Source organism: Lupinus angustifolius, chromosome LG15, assembly GCF_001865875.1.
Source record: "Lupinus angustifolius cultivar Tanjil chromosome LG15, LupAngTanjil_v1.0, whole genome shotgun sequence".
Lineage (NCBI taxonomy): Eukaryota > Viridiplantae > Streptophyta > Magnoliopsida > Fabales > Fabaceae > Lupinus > Lupinus angustifolius.
The window spans coordinates 20,207,914-20,225,916 of record NC_032023.1 but is presented as its reverse complement, the minus strand read 5'-3'; the positions used below and the strand labels follow the sequence as shown (position 1 = coordinate 20,225,916).

The window sequence follows — 18,003 nt, the reverse complement described above, 5'->3', positions numbered from 1 at the left end:
TTCTAGAAAAGTATATTCCCTTAGTTGACACTTATCTGCATTACTCATCATTGCAAAGCCAAATGATTTTGTCCAAGTGTCTAACACATTATGAGCAGCTTGTAAAACCAACCTCTCTACTCCAAACTGATTCAACATGTTCTGGATCAAATTCATCAAGATTCTACACATTCCTTGTCTTCTAAACTGCTACCTTGTTGCAACAAGTGGTACTTCTGCAACTCTCTGACCATAAACTCTTGAGATATAACTCTTGCCATTGGGTGATTTGTAACGAATTTCTTTCATGTTGTTCTTATCAGCATACCAAAAAAAGTCCAACCCAAATTTATTCTTCCTTAAATTTATTCTTAGCATTGCCATTGTAATTGTAAACTTGTGATCCTCCTGTGAATTCATACCAATCAAGCACAGCTTGAGAGCAATATTCAGGTTTAATAACCTCTATAGTGTGAGCCTTCACCATCAAGTTAATGAAACCCTTTTGGCACCAAACTTGTTCTTGTTTATGGTCATGAAGAAAATAAACTTTTTCTGCTAAGAAAGTTTCAATGTAAGTATCCTAATTGCGCCTAGTGTTGAAGATTTTTGAAGGAGCCATGACCCATTTTTAATACTTAAAAACCTGTCATTATCACCTTTTTTTTTGTTATCATTATCACCATATTTTGTTTTTTGAGTAAACCTCATCTGTATCAACAAATTTTATTCTATTTGTTGAGATTTCATTCTGTTTTTATATTATATATTTTATTTTATGATATTTGATTACATACAGTAGTATTTTAGTTGTTGTTCTTTCATTAAGATATTAATTGTGTTTATGTTCCATATTATTATGTAATATCAATTGTTGATTATGCTGATAGGATGATTGATATATAAATATAAACAGTGTTTGCCACATATATATAAATAGTGAATTCATTTTCACATCATTCATGTTTAGTGAGCTAATTCTATTAAATAAAAAGTGGAAAACCTATTTATTAAATAGATTGCTATAGTAACTTACTAATTTTCAATTTTCAGCTTGTAATTAATATGTATAATCCTCTCAATGTGTAATTTGACAATATCAACAACCGATAGCTGACTGAATTTGCTTCTGCAATAACAATTGACTCCCAAAAATCTTGGAAAAGTTTGCATATTCTTATCATAAGGCTAGCTACCTATTTTTTCCTCGCCGGTTTCAAAAGTGCAACTACAATTCACTCTTTCTCAACAGATTTTGGTTTATTGCATTAAAATACGCAGACAAAATGCAGAGTTCTCTTGATGCTATAAAGATATGTATAACATACTATTTTTTCCCTTTAAGGATATTATCACATTATTATAAATCTTATGTCTCGCGGGTCTAGTTTACAATTGATCAAGTCAAAAGACCTGCAGAGCATAAGCAATGAATATTATAGTAAATGAGCCATTGAATCTCCAAATCAAACTAAAATGATTGTTGTTCGAACTCAAACTCACGCCTCGTCATCAACCATATTGACTGCATAATGGCCTACCTTTCTGCCCTGTAATGAATTTAACAGAAGAAATAATTGAAGTAAGCATCAGTACAGTGTATGTAAGCCAATTATAGCTAAACTACTATGTGTAAGAACATGACATAATTAAACAAAGCTACTTATAAGTAGGACCAAATATAGAAACTGCGGGAAAACACTGATTTTGAAATTAGGATCTGTTAGGCAAACTTCACTTATAGCTTATGGCTGGGGGATTGTGATATTGTAGCTTAAATTTACTGTAACTGAATGTTTACAGTTTTATAATTAGCTGGATGAATTCAGACAGTTTGACAAAATCAATTGCACGGCTTGCTGAATTTTGTTAAAGTACTTAAAAGGATGCTTAATGCTATATTGGGTTGGAAAAATTAAAGGCTATTTTCCAAAAACTGCAATCTCCACTTCCAAAAGCTATAATGCACAGTCTACAAAGTTATTTGACCAAGTCAATAAACTAAACTACTATAAGATTGTCATGCTAAATGCATGCTAAAGAGCCTCAGCTACAGGGTGCACACATATAGGAGAATGTCATTCATCTATCATATATAACATCAAATCCATTTCTTTGTTGCAGCAAAAAACTTTATCATATTTATCAAGATTTCAAATAAGTATTTTAAGTACCCTATTTTTAATTAAGCATTAAAACAGGAAGATAAAAGCGAGTATTCTTTTATATGGTAAAGGATGCCAACCTCAGTTAACATCCTCTGCTTATCAAGTAATTGGGTCCTAGCCTTGTTCAGTGCCGAATTTGGAGACTTGAACATTCTCTGCAAGAATGAGGCAGATCAGTGAATGATGACAAGTAAAAGAGACAGAAGAGAGGATAAAGAAGTCAACAGATAATATGATAGTCAGTAACAACAATGCAATATAATGGCCAAAATCACTCAAACAAACTTTACCTTCTCAAGATCAGACATCCTATGTACATTATTCAGACCCTTCCTCTTTGGTGTGAAATCAAAGACCTCATGAAGGAACTCATTTTCCTAATTTGACAAGGGAAAAAGAGAAATATGTGATCACCAATATTGTAAGCTTTTCAAAATTAGAAGCTAGCCGAAGAAAGATGCAAGAGAAAGCCAAACCTGCATATGCTTAGTGAACCCTCCCCCAAGGAAGTGCTTGATAAAATTCAACTGCAGAAATCTAGAGGTTAAAACGCTGATATGATAGAAGAGATCTTGCAAATGAAATTATGAGAATGCATGAAAAACCTGTATCATTTGGGACCATGACGATGTCTGCAGTGAATCACCCCCAATCTTCATTGAGATTTCAGGAGAGTAGCCATACTAGTATCACAAAGTAAGATCAGTACAGAACCCTCTGCTCTATAAGCAACAAATATTCCATTCTAAGATAATATTATTTTTAAACAATAAAACAAATACCTCAAAAAAATCTGAGATATCCCTGAACAAATTCCGCTGACTATTGAGATCTTTTTTAGCAGAGCCTTTTCCACCAGCCTCCATAGCAAGGCTTTTACATTGATTTATGACCTTCCCTTTCAATCCTTGTAAGAATATGTAACTTTCATGTGGTTTGATCTCTTCTTCAGTTGTAACACTTGCACTCCTAGACTCAGCAGAATATTTATCTATAACTCCAATCTCAAAAATTAAAGCCAGTGCTTCACCAGCAGCAATACGTACGGACCGGTCTTCCTTGTCTAGAAGAGTAGATAAATAGGATATTGAACTGCATCAAGTCACCAACAACAAAAGGAATAAGTTATATCTGGGGACTCCAAATTACCTACCATAACTAGGTTAAAGTTACCTAAAATAAATAAATCCCTTAAATAATTCATGCAAAATAATGCCAGAATCATCAAAATATAAGATTGCCCTCTATTGTAATTAATCATATACACTTCCCAACTTTTTTCATTCTCTCTATTGTAATTCACAAACAAATGAAGGCATCAATAAGTTGGGGTCACTATTACAACAATTTAGACCGTGAATAGACAGCTCTTAAGTGTTTTGGAAACAGTGGTCCAAGGTCATCTACAGCATTAATTAGACAAATAATTTATCTATCTAAAAAGGCTTAACAAGATGCATGGAAATCATATTGGCACATTACATAAAACTAGTGCAAGAATAGAATGACAATGGACACACAAGAACAAAATGAGCTTACTTTTGCCAATTTTTTGAATTTAGCTTCAAGTTGCTCACGGTAGAGAGAAGAAAAGCCCACGCAGACACCACAGCAGTTATTAATGGAGCAGATGGTTTGACTGAAACTACCTAAACAATGAAACAATTGGCGAATAAATCTAAATAAAACAAATTTGATACATGAATATAGAAATAAAAAGGGTTATTGTCTTCAAATTTGGAGTCGATCCTACTAACAAGGGTGATCAGAAAATAAAACAATTAGTATAGTTGAAAGAAGTGCCTACATTGGAGCCTAATTTAGGAAGGATCACTCGCCACATTATATCCATTGACCGCTCTGTTTCCTCGGGATCATTGCCTCCAACAAAAGTGATTATAGCCAAGCACTCCAGTAACTATGAAATAAATGGCATTGAGCATAGAAGATTCAGTATCAAACTCAAAAGAATCACAAGGAAAAAGGTAATCATTAGACTCAGTAATATTTCCATACTTACAGATGGCATCTTTGAAACATCTGACTTAGATGCTAGAGATTCATCAATGGGACGTATTGATTCTTCAAATATTTCATGTGCATTGTTGCCACATCCAACAGTCAAAGCCAAACAACCTACAAAGGAATCAGAACATATTAAATTAAATAGCCAAAAAAGTGAAGGCAGCATAGAATAAGTCTACATCACTGAAAATCTTACCAATGGCATGAGCAGCCAAAGCTATTTCCTTGGAAGATGCCTTTTTGGATCCCTTTTTGACTGAAGCAAGACATTGATGTAACAAGGTAGCAAATCTAATAAACCAAAACACCTCACGGTTACACAAATGTTTGCAATTGGAATGAATACATCTTAAATTATATTGATTTTTTTGATAACTTGGTTAGAAACCTACGGAAACAAGCTTATGAAAACATAGCTAGTGAAAGCAGTCATAAGCTACAAAAATAGCTTATGCCTAACTATTCTACATAATTTATCAGAGAAACTAATGCTAGTAAGTTCTTCACAACCTATTTAAAAAAAAACTTGATAACAGTTTAATGAAGCTGTTTATCACTTTAACCAACCCAGCTCTATATAATTTAGGAAATATGAAGGTATAACAAACATAAGCAAAAAGATAGAACAAGAGAAGAGATAAATACTTCTTTTCCACAAACTGATGCTGCATGTTGCTATTGAATGCTTCAATTATGGATGAAAAAGCATTCTCCCTCGTTGAACTCCTATATTCCTCCAAACAAAAAAAATAATTACCATAAAATTATCAAAAAAAGCTGAAAACTCAGTGTAACGAAGGTGCAGGAGGCAAATAATACAAACGGACACACAATAGACAATGCCATAAAGAATTCTGTTATGGGCCAGGAACACGTGGCAGCAGATGCTGAAATTAAGGACATGGGAGTGAGGAAAAGCAAGAGAGAAAGGTGGCCCAACCGCATGCTAGAGGGATTTGTGCAAAATCTATATTAGTAGCACAGGGTAGGAATAGGAGGCAGCATGATGTATGAACCTTCTTCCCTCTGATATTCCCCTTGTTCCGAAATCCCTTTCTGTCCTGGGCTTTCTTCCTTGTACTGATTTTTCTTTAAAGTACTGCAATTATCAATACAATCAAACCCCATTATGGGTATTTCTCCATTGTTTACTTAAATACTTTACTGTTTTAAGCTCAATGAAGGTTACTGTTACATTGGTGCTTTCACTGACTCTCTAATGGCGGAAAATACACGCATGAAGGATCTAGCAGCTGAGGTGAAGCGAATCTCTGATGCCTTGGACATGCAAATAGCTCAATCTGACCAACGGGACAACCAAAACATGGCTCGTTTTACCAGGTTAGATCACAGCATGTCTTCACTCACCTCTGGAATGGACAATCTGATGCAGAACATGGAGGCTTTACGCATCGCCGCCTTAGGGACGAACTCAAATCTGCAGAACTCTAACGGTAACCGAATCCCTTTTCAGCCAAGAACGGTTAAGTTAGATTTTCCCAAATTTGATGGCACTAATACTCTAAATTGGATCTTTAAGGCAAACCAATTTTTTGAGTACTATAACACCCCTGACATGGATAGAATTACTATTGCTGCTGTGCACATGGAAGGTGATGTTATTCCCTGGTTTCAATTGCTTAACAAAAACACTCCATTCCAAACGTGGCCTATATTGGTCTCAGCTATTGAATCCCAGTTTGGACCTTCACTATTTGATTGTCCTCACTCCATGCTTTTTAAATTGACTCAAACAGAGTCGGTCACGCAGTATAACTCGGAGTTTACCAATTTAGCAAACCGTGTGATAGGGGTCAGTGCTGAAGCCCTTCTAGATTGCTTTATTAGTGGACTCAAAGAGGATATTCGCAGGGAGGTCATTGTACAAGCACCCTCGGCATTAGGGAGGGCTGTTGCCTTAGCCAAACTCTATGAGGAAAAGTACCAACCACAAACCAACCCCACTCGCACCAAAAACACCTACACCCCCATTCACAGGCCACAACCACAAACAATTCACCCCATCCTTAACCAACAAAAACAAAACCTTTTCTCATCTAAATTTGTGTTGATAAATATATAATCAAAGTAAAAAATAGAACCTTTTCTCATCTAATGCATCGAGAGCTTGATCAAGCAAAGAATCTTGATCAAATTGAACATCTTCAGTTCCAGAGAGGGACATAAGATCAGAGCGTGCAGTTGAAGAAGAAGTGACGCTACTATCATCATCGCTATCAAACATTGCAGAAGCAGCAGCAGCACTTTTCCGTTGAGAGTTACCTATAACCATAACAAAACCAGTAATTGAATTTAATGAATACGAAGAAACCCTAATATAATAATTATAATATGAAATAGGAAAAGAAAAGGGGAAAATGCTTACGCTTTCCCATGATAACGCTTCGATTTGATATAATTGAAAGTATAAAGGAGAAAGGTGTTACATTAATGGAATGGAATAGAAATCTGAGTAGGTATGAGACAAGAACAAACACAATCGAAGGGAAGGGAATGCAAATTTGGAAGAAATCGTACGAGAGATTCAAGGTTATTCATATGTAACATTTATCTCCGACTAAATAGATTCTTTTAGATTAACTATTTATATTAGGATATAATAAATTATTTATTTTTATGTTTAATCAATATCTTTTAAAAAGTTAGTTACCAACCATGTATTGAGTTAGTATCATAAGACTTAATAGAATTTACATATCAACCAAAATGTCTAACATCCTAAAATAATTTGATTTTAGTTAAACAAAAAAAATAGTTTTGTGTAAAAAAAATATTCAAAAAATATTTAATTATAAATATTAGTTTAATATTATTTGTAATTTTTCACAATAAGTTTTTAATGATATATTTACTTATGACTCCTCTACCAATATCTTCTCTCTTTCTCCATATTAATTATGGAAGGATTGCCCTATTAAATATGTCATTTCCATTCCATCCATTGCTTATCTAAAAAATATTAATAGTTAAACTTTAATTTAAATTATTTTTTTAACTAATAAGACATATTTTATAGTTAGAATATGTGTTCTAATTAATTATTATTTTGTTTTTGTTCCTTTCGGTTTCTAACCCTTATTATTATTATGGTAAGCGATCTATTTATTCTATGAGTAAGTAAAAAAAATTATTCTACATCTTAGTCATTAATTTTTTAAAAAAATTTAATAGTTCAAATTAGTAAGTAAATCTAAACCATTGAATTTTCTCAAGAATAGATAATTAGGATATAGAGTAAAAAAAGTTCACTAGAGCTATGACAGTTATTGTATAAGGTCTACCCAATGCTAGATGCAAAGGCGCATAATAGATCGATATGAACATCATGAGCTGTCCCGCAATAAACCCAGTTGTTACTGATACTTTTTTTCTCGGTCCCCTCTTCGATAGCCCGAGCTCAACTCAAATAGATGCTCATCATAAGCTTTTTTTCCCTCGTTCTTCCTGTTCCTGTTCTATTGATCAGAAGCATCCAGTAGCACAATTAAGTAGTGGAGTTATCATCTTTAGGTAGGATAAATGGATGTAGTCCAATGGCTAAAGCTATGTCAGCTTCATTGCTTGGATGCCTTTGAAAGCCTTGAGATTACTTGAAGAAAAAATTCTTTCTAGGTTTGTCTTGTGTCTCCGTAACAAATGGTCCATTTATTGATGGGCGAACGACGGGGATTGAACCCACGCGTGGTGGATTCACAATCTACTACCTTGATCCACTTGGCTACATCCGCCCCTATCCCGCACAAGTTTTAGTCTCTATCTACGTGGCCTGCACGTACGGTTTTTAGGGGGATCTGGTCGAAAGACTGGCCGGCGCCCACCAAACTAGAGGGACTGAGAAATTATTAGAGTACAAAACTTATCTTAGAGTAAGTGAATTGCTTTTCTATTATTATTCATGAAGAACATGAAAGAGAGAGGCTTCTACGAATTTAATAGTGCAAATTGGGGTGTGGATATTTGGTATGCTTGTGGTTCCTATAATTGGTGCGTGGACACGTAACTTAGTGGGAACGTGTGACGTATTTGATTATGCAAATATTATACTACGTTAGCATATATCTTCATCCTATATACTGGTGACCACTGATGGTACTAACTAGAAAGAATGCATGAGGATAGGAATAAAATATATATGATTCTAAAAAGCATTATTCACGTGCATATAAGGGTGCAATACCATATTATTATTAGTGTAAATATTTATACACATTTATACATAAATTATCATTCATTCATTGAAAATTTAATAATAATTAAATATAAATGGAATGATACAATACTATATATAAAACTCTTATATATTTCTTTACATGATTAAAATGTGGAACTGGGGTAATCATTTTTTTCTCGATCAACCTGTGATTGTTGTATCTAAAGGATTAATATTATATTTTACCTTAAAATCTTATTTATGTAATAAATATATTATGCTATATAATGTTAGTCTCACAATGTTTCATTACAGGTTAAAAACTATTTGCGTGTAAGTTTTCACATTAACCTTGAATTCTCTTAACAGGAATTTCTTGTTAAAGCAAAATTGGAGATTACCCAAAACAACTCAAATAGATTAAACTTGCTGACATAGGATTTCACTATAATAAATAAATGTAACACAAGTTACAAAAGATGTCTAATCTATATTGAGTTTAATAAATATAAAGTTTTTACACCAAAAACACATTCATCAATTACTTAAGAGTTAATTATTATTCACCTATATTTACTTAAGAGTTAATTATTACATTATTGGTGTACAACCGATTTTGTCAAGTATATTTAATTAAAAGGAAATAATAAAATTTAGATGAGATATAGTTATCATGTTATGGGACACTCCATAACCACATAAGTTCTTCGATTAAATAAATTAATTTTTCAGAAAAAAAAAAGCTGTGTATTAATAGACTATTTACTTTTTTGGGTACAAATAGAGTATTTAGTTTGTCAATAGATAACCATATCATAGTGTGTTAAATATCACGAACTTAAAATGATGATGGACGATTAAATGTTAAAAACGTTACATCATTAACGTAAACTTTTAGATTATGCCCATTAAACTCTTAATAAATTGCTTACTATGTCATTATAATGGTTAATTTGTCAACATATAAATCTATATATAGATGTAATACTTTTATTTTTTCTATATCCTTGTTACCCAATGCATCTTTTTTGAACAGGAAAAGAGAAGTGGGGAAAGAGGAAAAGCTTAAATCCTAAACCATTGAATTTACATTTATCTCACTACATATTTTAATTGAATGATCATCACACATTATGGTCAAGCTTCCTATTAAATATGCCCATGAATTAGTATAATAACCATTCATTGAGATAATTCCTATTTTAAAAGCTTTGATTATGATTTAACACTTATACTAAAGTCCAGCCAAAAGAAAAGTTTGATGCCACAATCAGGAATTCAAACACAACATGCACCCCACAACCCAAAAAGCTAGCATGATAGTATAGAAACACAAAAAACATGTTGTAAACAACTAATCTCTCACTTCATAGAGAATAAATTGAAAGAAACTTTTAGGTGATCATCATAATTCACAACAATAACAAACTCAAACAAATCATTCTAATTAATAGAAATTACAGCAGGTATACTGAAAGTTTTCTTCATCAAATGAAAGGTTTTAGTTTATATAACATAAAGCACTTTGAAATGTGATGAAACTCATGCAAAAATGTATACATGTTGTCCTCCAAAAACAGCAACAAGTACAAAATTTAGCCTCTGAACTTCTTAGCCTACAAAGCTTTCCACCAAGAAAACTCTTGGTTTAATTGGCAACATTTTATAGAAATGAGAAACAAGCAAGACCCTACGTGTAAGAACATAGAAATGAGAAAGATTGTTCCTAATTTGTCTGAATTAATTTAGGTAGATCCTACAGGGATCATCTTTATAGCTGCTGCAATTGGCATGCTAACGACTCCATAGAAAACACTACCAAACCACTGCTTCAAACTAAGGGGAGATGTGTTTGCAAAGGTGCCCAAGAATTCGATAATTATGATTTGGAAGATGGCAGTGCAACCGAGGACGGCTACAAACACATAATTCTTCAGTATACCTTCAAAAACATTTATCTTCTCCATATCTCTGGAACTGATCTCATTGAAAACCTAACAAGACATTTGAATAACAGAGAACTTAATCAAAAAGCACAATCCGAGAGCACGTTAGAAAGAATCATAGTCAGACCATTATATCATTGACAAAGAGAAAAACAGATTTCTACTATGTACTAACTAGAAAGATGGGAGAGAAGAAGCAAAACAAACTAGTCTGAAAATGGCATCATATCCACAGAGCAACTAATGCAGATGGAACAGAGTTCACATTTTGCTTCAATATGTGTTTAACCACTTAAAAATGTATGAAGCATAAGAAGCCAGCAGCTTCAAAAAAATTAAGGTCTAAAGCCATCCCTGAATGTGCTCATGCATATAACTTCTATCCAAGCAACTTCTGTTATTTCAGTTGCAGCTAATTGGTGAACAAGAAAGATAAGAGTCATGATGGGTTTTAGTTCACCTGACAGAACACAAATGAGTTGAAAATGAGAGTGTTCAATATCAGATCAGAATCAGGGCCATCAAGTTGAAAAGCTAGTTTTCCTCTTGTCTGGAGAAACCAGATTACGACAAATTGATATACGGATTGCCCAAAGATATTCCTCCACATTACATTACTGATAAAGTTCCCTTTCCTTCCAACAGGTGACCTTTTCATCAAGTCGTCGTTAGGAGGTTCAGTGGCTAGTGCAAGTGCTCCAAGCGTATCCATAATCATGTTAACCCATAGAAGTTGAACCGCAGTGAGGGGAGCATTTCCTAGGAATTCATACAAAGAATGAGAAAAACACAGGACAAAAAATACTGCCAAAGAAGGTTAACTTTGATAAGAATGACAAAAACAAGGACAGCATCATGGTTACCGGTCAAGCAGGCAGAAGAGAAGTTGACAATTAAAGCAACAACATTTACAGTTAGCTGGAACTGCACAAATTTCTGTATGTTTATGTAGACTGAACGGCCCCATTTAGCCACAGTCACAATAGTGGAAAAGTTATCATCAAGTATTATTACATCTGCACTTTCTTTTGCTACCTGAAATTGTCAACAACAAAAAACAGCTTTATGAAATATATCATAAAGTACACAGTTAGCACAAAATAGTATCATAGAGAGACATTTCATATTAACCAATTGATATAATGCGTGACGTAAATGCAGTGTAAGCATCTCTTGGACCTGACATATAGCCAATTGTTGTATGGACTAAATTAAAGAGTGCCATTTTCTATCTTAAATACATAACATTTCACCTTCAATAGTGCAAAATAAGCATGGTAAAACATAACCGCTATACCGAGATGTCTAATTGCCCATGAAAAGTAGGATTGAATATCTCAAGCAAAAATGATTCACAATTTTGAAATTTATAATAAAATAAAACCTTTACTGAGACAACCAATGGAGTTGGCTGGCATACCTCGGTTCCAGCAATACCCATTGCAAGTCCAATATCTGCTTCATGAAGTGCTGGAGCATCATTTGTACCATCACCAGTAACTGAAACAACCTCTCCAAATGTTGTCCTCAAGTATTTTACCAGGGTATGCTTATCCATGGGTGAAGATCGAGCCATTACCTGCAGCAGAAATATCACTTGTTGGTAGTGAGAAAAGTTATTCTCAGTGCACGATAACGTAGACCACCAAACTCTCACTCTCAAGCTTCAAGAATCATCTAGTATCTTATAATGGTCCATCCTTGGTGTCTTTTCACTATCAGTATATTAGTTTTAATGGTAATCGGCATACATTTAGTTAGTTGGCAGTATTAAATCAATATACTGTGAGTTGCAATACATATAAATGAAATATATGCTGAACAACAATTTTGCATAGGCTGCAAAAGGAAACAAACTTCAGATGAGAATTTCCATTAACAGTTATGGCATGTATATAACAATATCTAATTCAATGAGCAAGTGCAATCATATTTTACCCCCATATTACCTGCATTCCAAAGTCAAACTCTGGGCAAAGCAGTTAGTTCTTAAAACAGTGTCAATAAAACAAAAAAATTAATTATTTGTCTGTACCTGAATTTTTGGAATGATATCAAGCAATTCCTCCTCACTCTTCTCACGGAACTCAGGGCCTTCAATTGCTAGACCATCAGTTAAAATTCCACATTCTCTAGCAATAGCCTTTGCAGTATTTATGTTGTCTCCAGTAACCATCCTAACAACAATACCTGCTGACCTACAAATGGCGACAGACTCTCGAACACCAGGACGAACCGGATCTTTAATGCCCACAATTCCTATACATGTGAAACCCCTAATAGGAATAGGACTTTCAACTGAATATTCATCACCAATATCAATGTAAGCAAGACAAAGGGTTCGGAGAGCTTCACTAGCAAAATTTTCAATTGTATCCTTCAAGCGATTGGTGGAGTCTTCATCAAGGGAAACAACCTCACCATTTGAGTCCAAAAAATTGTCACATGCAGCTAGAATTATTTCAGAGGCACCTTTGCAGTGTGCTCTGAAGCTCCCATCAGGAAGCTGTAGAACCACCCCCATTCGCTTCTTTAGAGAATTAAATGGCTCAACTTTCACAAGTTTTGACTTTTGTCTTTCCCTGAGGAAATCACCACCAAGTGATAGCCCAAATTCCAAGAGTGCAGTCTCAGTTGGTGATCCCAGAATCTCAATCTTACCATCTTTATTTTTGACAACTTCACCTCCAGTGTTATTGAATATTGATTCAAGTAGAATTCCAAGACCAGAATCAGGAAGATCAGATAAGAAATTGGGAGAAGCCATAGAGCTGTCTACTTCTTTAATATTCTCGCATATGCAAGCTTTTACAACAGTCATATGGTTAGTAGTGAGTGTGCCAGTTTTGTCACTGCAGATTGTAGTTGCAGATCCCATCGTCTCACAAGCAGCCAAATGACGGACAAGTGCCTTATCATTCATCATCTTTTTCATGGCAAAAGCAAGGCTCAATGTTACAGCTAAAGGTAAACCTTCAGGAACAGCAACAACAACAATAGTAACAGCAATAGCAAAGAATTCCACAATTTCCATAGCATCATCACCAGACCACGTCCACTGGGATCCTTCTTTCAGCTTGCGGTTAAACAGTCCTTGGACCAATACAGAAAAAGTTATAACAGCGAAAAAAAGGCCTATTTTCCCAATAATGGTAGCCACACCATTGAGTTTTACCTGCAAGGGAGTTTCATCATCTCCCCCTTCACTTAGAGTAGCCATTAGTTTACCCCATTGGGTCCTCATTCCAACAGTAGTCACAAGCATCTTGCATGATCCATCCTGAACTTTGGTTCCAGACAGAAGAAAAGGATTAAGGTCAGTTACATTCACTGGTTCACTCTCTCCTGTCAAACTTGATTCATTTATCAACACAGAGAAACCAGACACAAAAAGCCCATCTGCAGGGACCTGATCTCCAATATTAAGATGGACAATATCACCAGGAAGTATATCATATATTGAGATCTTTTGTCTATAACCATTTCGCGTAACCTGAACAGTAATTTTCTTCTTCTCTTTATCAAGATCTCTAAACTGCAATGATTGTCTATAATCACTAGTGGCAGTGACAAACACTACGAGTAATATGCTCGCAACAATACCAATTCCATCCTGTGCACCCTTAGGCCACCCTTCCATTATGATGCCAACCACCAATGAGACCAAGGCACAGGCTGCAAGTATCATGAGGGTTGTATCTTGAAGGGCTTCCCATACAAAAACCCAAAAACCCCTGACCGGACTTTCAGTGAATTTATTAATTCCATAAATTTCTTTTCTCCTATTCAGCAAGTGCTCGGATGTTGATATCCCATCACTGGCTGAAGTATTGAGTTTCTCTGCAATACCCTCAAAGCCACCATGAATTCTTAACTTCTTCACATCGCGTCCCTCAACAATCGATCCCAACTCATCTGCACAAATTTCAAAACCTGCAGCTTTGACTTCTTCTGGTGCAGTGTACTCACTAGACAAATTTAGGCCTGCAGGAATTGAAGATCTTAGAACGTAAAAGTTAAACCATTACAATAATTTCCAAATGAATGTAGGTTGAGTTACTTACCATGGATAAACTGAAGCGCAGCTTGTGAAACCAACACTGCAACTCTGAATTTCTCCTACAAGGTATTTTTGAGGACAGGAATAATGAGATTCAAGAATTACTTTCACAATGTTTAAGTAATCAAACATTCAAACCCCATTTTGCAATGAAAGTACAGCTTTCTGAGTAACCTAGCAACATACGGTGACAGTGAGAAGACAAATGTTCCGATCTTTCCATGATTCAATTCTTAATTCCATAAAATCAATGACTTGGATTTCAAAATGTTATCATCTCAAACTTAAATAGAATTGACAAAATGTGTTAAGAATAGCTGGCCATATTATATGTGAATTCAAGTACAGCACAATGTAGTAATTTATCAGATATGATACAAGTCCCAACAAAGCATGATGTTAAAGCTTTCCCTTAACTGAAGATTATAGTTCATCACACTGTTCATTGCTGTTTAATCATTTCCACACAATAATAACAGTAAATACTACTTTTGCCCATCAATCCTAATAGAACCTCAAAAACTAATTCAATAATATGCTAGATAGAGTTAGAATTGAAAATGCAGTAAGGAGGAAAAGGAAAGGATTAATGCATGTATGGTGTTTAGATCCATAGTATGAATTCATTCCTCTCATTCTCGTTCCCTCTTTTGCAGACAAAGGTTAAGTGAAGGATAACTTAGCAGTTCTCATATTGTGGATACTCCTAGTAGTATAGTTAAGGGTTCTTCATCCAGATTATTACAATCAAGCAGAAAAGCCAAACATAGAACTAAACTACCTAATAAGGAATATTTAATCATTGGATTCCATTAATTAAATGCTAGATTCGAGATTAGATCAGCCTTTCATTTAAATGGAGCAGTGATGTTATGACTTATGAGTATCACATCAAATGAACTAATTAACCATATTAGTTATAAATACTTTCAGATTGCCACTTTTAGATTCTAAAATACACTAAGATTTGTGGACATGAAACATAGTTAAATCGATTAGCAGTGCAGTTTTATTTTGATCTGGCAAGAGAAACAGCAACAACAATAACAACCGAACATTTCTCCACTACATGAGATCGGACTACATGGATTAAATACGTTATAATGTTCTATCGTAAATCATATCTAAAAAGAAAAGTACCTGATTGGAGCGTCGAATAGCGTCAGCTTCAAATCGCTTGGATAGATTAGCAGTGAATCGAAACCTCCTTTTGCGGTTCTTGACAAGCCAACAGAGCTTCCTCCATCTTTGCAATGCTTCTTCCGATGAGTTCTTCGGTTTCACATCTCCAAAGTTCTCATTCAGGTAACCCTCCATCTCTTGTTTTTGCTTTCACACAAACTCAAACCAAAGCATTAAAAACTTAGAGTGATTTATGGAATTGATTTAAACGACTTAGATTTAAGTATTTTGAGTTCTTTATTGTTTGTGTAGTAAGTAAGGGAAGACAGAGTAAATAGAAATGAATGAAAAGAGAGAGTAAGATCCTGGCAACATACAAAAGCTTGAAAGTGCAGAGGAAAAGATTCAAAGTTGAGAAATGAAAGACTGTGTTGGTCAACTTCACTAACCCAAAGACACCCTTGCCATGCTATAGAGACAGTGAGCTACTAAACGTAAAAAGACAATGTGTAATGACATTTTTATATTTTTATATTTTTATTTATCGTAAAATTACATTTTTGTTATTGAAAATATGAGTAAAAACAATATTTTATCTCTCTATTAATGGAGAGGATCATTATTTCTTAGTCGGGTTGAAGTGAGTTTCTCACAAATTATATTCATAAAGTTCACCTAGATTTTAATTCACTGAACTATATGCTTATATAAGTAGTGACATCTTCCCATAAGATTAACTTAGACATTCCTCTACGTTGTTATAATGAAAGTAACATATGTCTTAAATAGTATTTTAAAATATTATTTTATACAATATTGTTACGTAGAATAACTCATACACTTAATTAGGATAAATCTATTTTAAATTTAGTATGGCAAAGCCTTTTCCTCACAAAAGTGTTAGTTTTACAATAAATTAGCTGTAATTTTTAGTTGAGATGTAATTTTTTTAATAATCTTCATTAAATACGTATATAAGTAAAAGAGGATAAATAAAAGAAAAAAAAAATAAGTACTCACTTCCTAAGGATAGACCTCGCATGTAATTAGGTAAGGTTAGGCACTTAGGCAGAAATTAAAGTTGCGAGGATATAGAGGTAAAATATATGTACCGGTAGTGTAAAGATTTATACACAATTGAAACATTAATTATGATCGGTTTAGGTTATTTTTTTAAGAGTCAATAATAATTGAAAATAAATGAGAAATGATGTAATGATAATATAAAAATCTCATTTTTTTTATATGTGATATATATTAGGCAGTGGATGAAATGGATTGGGGATATTAATATTTATTTGTTCCGAACCGGGAATCCAGTTTATGTGCACGTTCCATCTCCCATGTCAAACGTGGAACCCTCATTGGTGCCTTCACCCTTCTTTTGTCTGACTTCTTCTACATATAATGTTCAAATATGTTTGGATTAGGAATTATTTTTACAAATAAAGTAAATTGTAAAATATTCTGCACAATATCTCAAGTTGGTAACAGCTGAGAACATGCAAGTGAGAGTCCAAAAGTTTCCATCAATCTTCTCCATCCCAAATTTCTTTGGCCATCTAGGCCCCTTGCAAGGTGAAATAAAATAGATACGTCTACCAACAAGGTGTTGGTTTAATAATGTACGGTTTACTAGATCCCTAAGATCGATGATTCGATTCCTGGGAACAACACTTGTTGTAAGTAAGGGACAGCTATGAAACCTAAAATGGTTAATTTCTTACATAAAAAAGTGAGAAGATACCAAAAAAATAGCTACATCTTTAAGAATATTAGTGAAATTAGTTGCTTTTAAAATTAAAAATAAATTAAATAACTATTAATATATTGATATGTGTACATAGACATACACATATTTTGTTACTGACAAAAATATTTTTTCCTTTTTTCCCAAGTGGATGCAGAATAACATTAAAACATCTTTAATCAAAGTAATTTTTTGTGGGTACATTAAATGAAGCTAATGTAATTAGAAAAAGGGAACAGCAACACAATGATTGAACCAACTGACAGGTTCTGAATATTTATATACACATTAATTTTGAAATGATCTGTTTTTCCACATTCTATATCTTTATAGTAATGAAAACCATGTTGTGGTACATGTATGTTGTAGGATTCAGGCCTTAGATTCTTTTTGCTGGGATCACATGGACTACAACACGCACTCAATAATGGGCTTCATTAATATAGTTTTCAATTTGCATTTGTCTCCTATATCAACTCCACTTAATCATTATAGATTGTATTGCTGTTATGCACCTTTAACCTTTTACTCTGCATTGCTGCTACTTATGATATTTACATATCTATGTGATAAAACTTCTTGAAAAACTGCTCCATTGTTATTTAACCTTAATATTTTGATTCCATGACATGTAACGCTTAATGTAAATACTAAAGTAGAAATAGAAATGCCCGAGCTCTGTATTGGTTATTCGCCATAAAATAACACATATTACTCTAAAATTGCAACAAAAAAATACTTATGCAGAAGAAGATGAGCTTTCAGCAGCAAATCCCACCAAA

The 18,003-nt window shown here is 33.9% G+C and overlaps 2 protein-coding genes and 1 long non-coding RNA gene across 4 annotated transcripts; 1 reads left to right on the top strand and 2 right to left on the bottom strand.

Moving 5' to 3' along the window:
* On the bottom strand, positions 1,198-6,727 carry LOC109328599 (interferon-related developmental regulator 1-like). The gene is made up of 13 exons (XM_019562140.1): positions 6,559-6,727; positions 6,275-6,455; positions 4,818-4,898; positions 4,369-4,463; positions 4,168-4,283; positions 3,955-4,065; positions 3,687-3,796; positions 2,930-3,239; positions 2,753-2,830; positions 2,624-2,674; positions 2,438-2,524; positions 2,225-2,302; positions 1,198-1,529 (listed from the first exon to the last, which is right to left on the bottom strand). Exons 1-13 carry the CDS (start codon positions 6,566-6,568, stop codon positions 1,479-1,481), a joined length of 1,359 nt encoding a protein of 452 aa, XP_019417685.1. The 5' UTR covers positions 6,569-6,727; the 3' UTR covers positions 1,198-1,478.
* On the bottom strand, positions 9,774-15,824 carry LOC109328315 (calcium-transporting ATPase 1, chloroplastic-like). Of its 2 annotated transcripts, XR_002105422.1 has the most exons (8): positions 15,490-15,824; positions 14,354-14,408; positions 12,325-14,273; positions 11,710-11,868; positions 11,153-11,324; positions 10,750-11,048; positions 10,023-10,337; positions 9,774-9,967 (listed from the first exon to the last, which is right to left on the bottom strand). XR_002105422.1 is itself a non-coding variant. In XM_019561726.1 (7 exons), the coding sequence occupies exons 1-7, from the start codon at positions 15,664-15,666 to the stop codon at positions 10,089-10,091; spliced, it is 3,060 nt and encodes a 1,019-aa protein (XP_019417271.1). In that variant the 5' UTR covers positions 15,667-15,824; the 3' UTR covers positions 9,774-10,088. The 2 variants fall into 2 exon arrangements, 1 of the variants encoding a protein (XP_019417271.1); XM_019561726.1 differs by having other exon boundaries at positions 9,774-10,337.
* On the top strand, positions 11,013-11,267 carry LOC109328316. The gene is made up of 2 exons (XR_002105423.1): positions 11,013-11,105; positions 11,136-11,267. It is a non-coding gene; the product is annotated as an uncharacterized LOC109328316 (long non-coding RNA).

Bases quoted from the DNA above. Each gene is read 5' to 3' on its own strand.
- LOC109328599 (XM_019562140.1), bottom strand. The intron at 3,797-3,954 runs GTAGGCACTTCT...TTCATTGTTTAG, and splicing joins TTCCTAAATTAGGCTCCAAT to GTAGTTTCAGTCAAACCATC. The intron at 2,525-2,623 runs GTTTGGCTTTCT...TTGTCAAATTAG, and splicing joins GGTTCACTAAGCATATGCAG to GAAAATGAGTTCCTTCATGA.
- LOC109328315 (XM_019561726.1), bottom strand. From the start codon at position 15,666: ATGGAGGGTTACCTGAATGAGAACTTTGGAGATGTGAAACCGAAGAAC. The intron at 14,409-15,489 runs GTACTTTTCTTT...AATACCTTGTAG, and splicing joins CTATTCGACGCTCCAATCAG to GAGAAATTCAGAGTTGCAGT. The intron at 14,274-14,353 runs GTAAGTAACTCA...CAATTCCTGCAG, and splicing joins TGCGCTTCAGTTTATCCATG to GCCTAAATTTGTCTAGTGAG.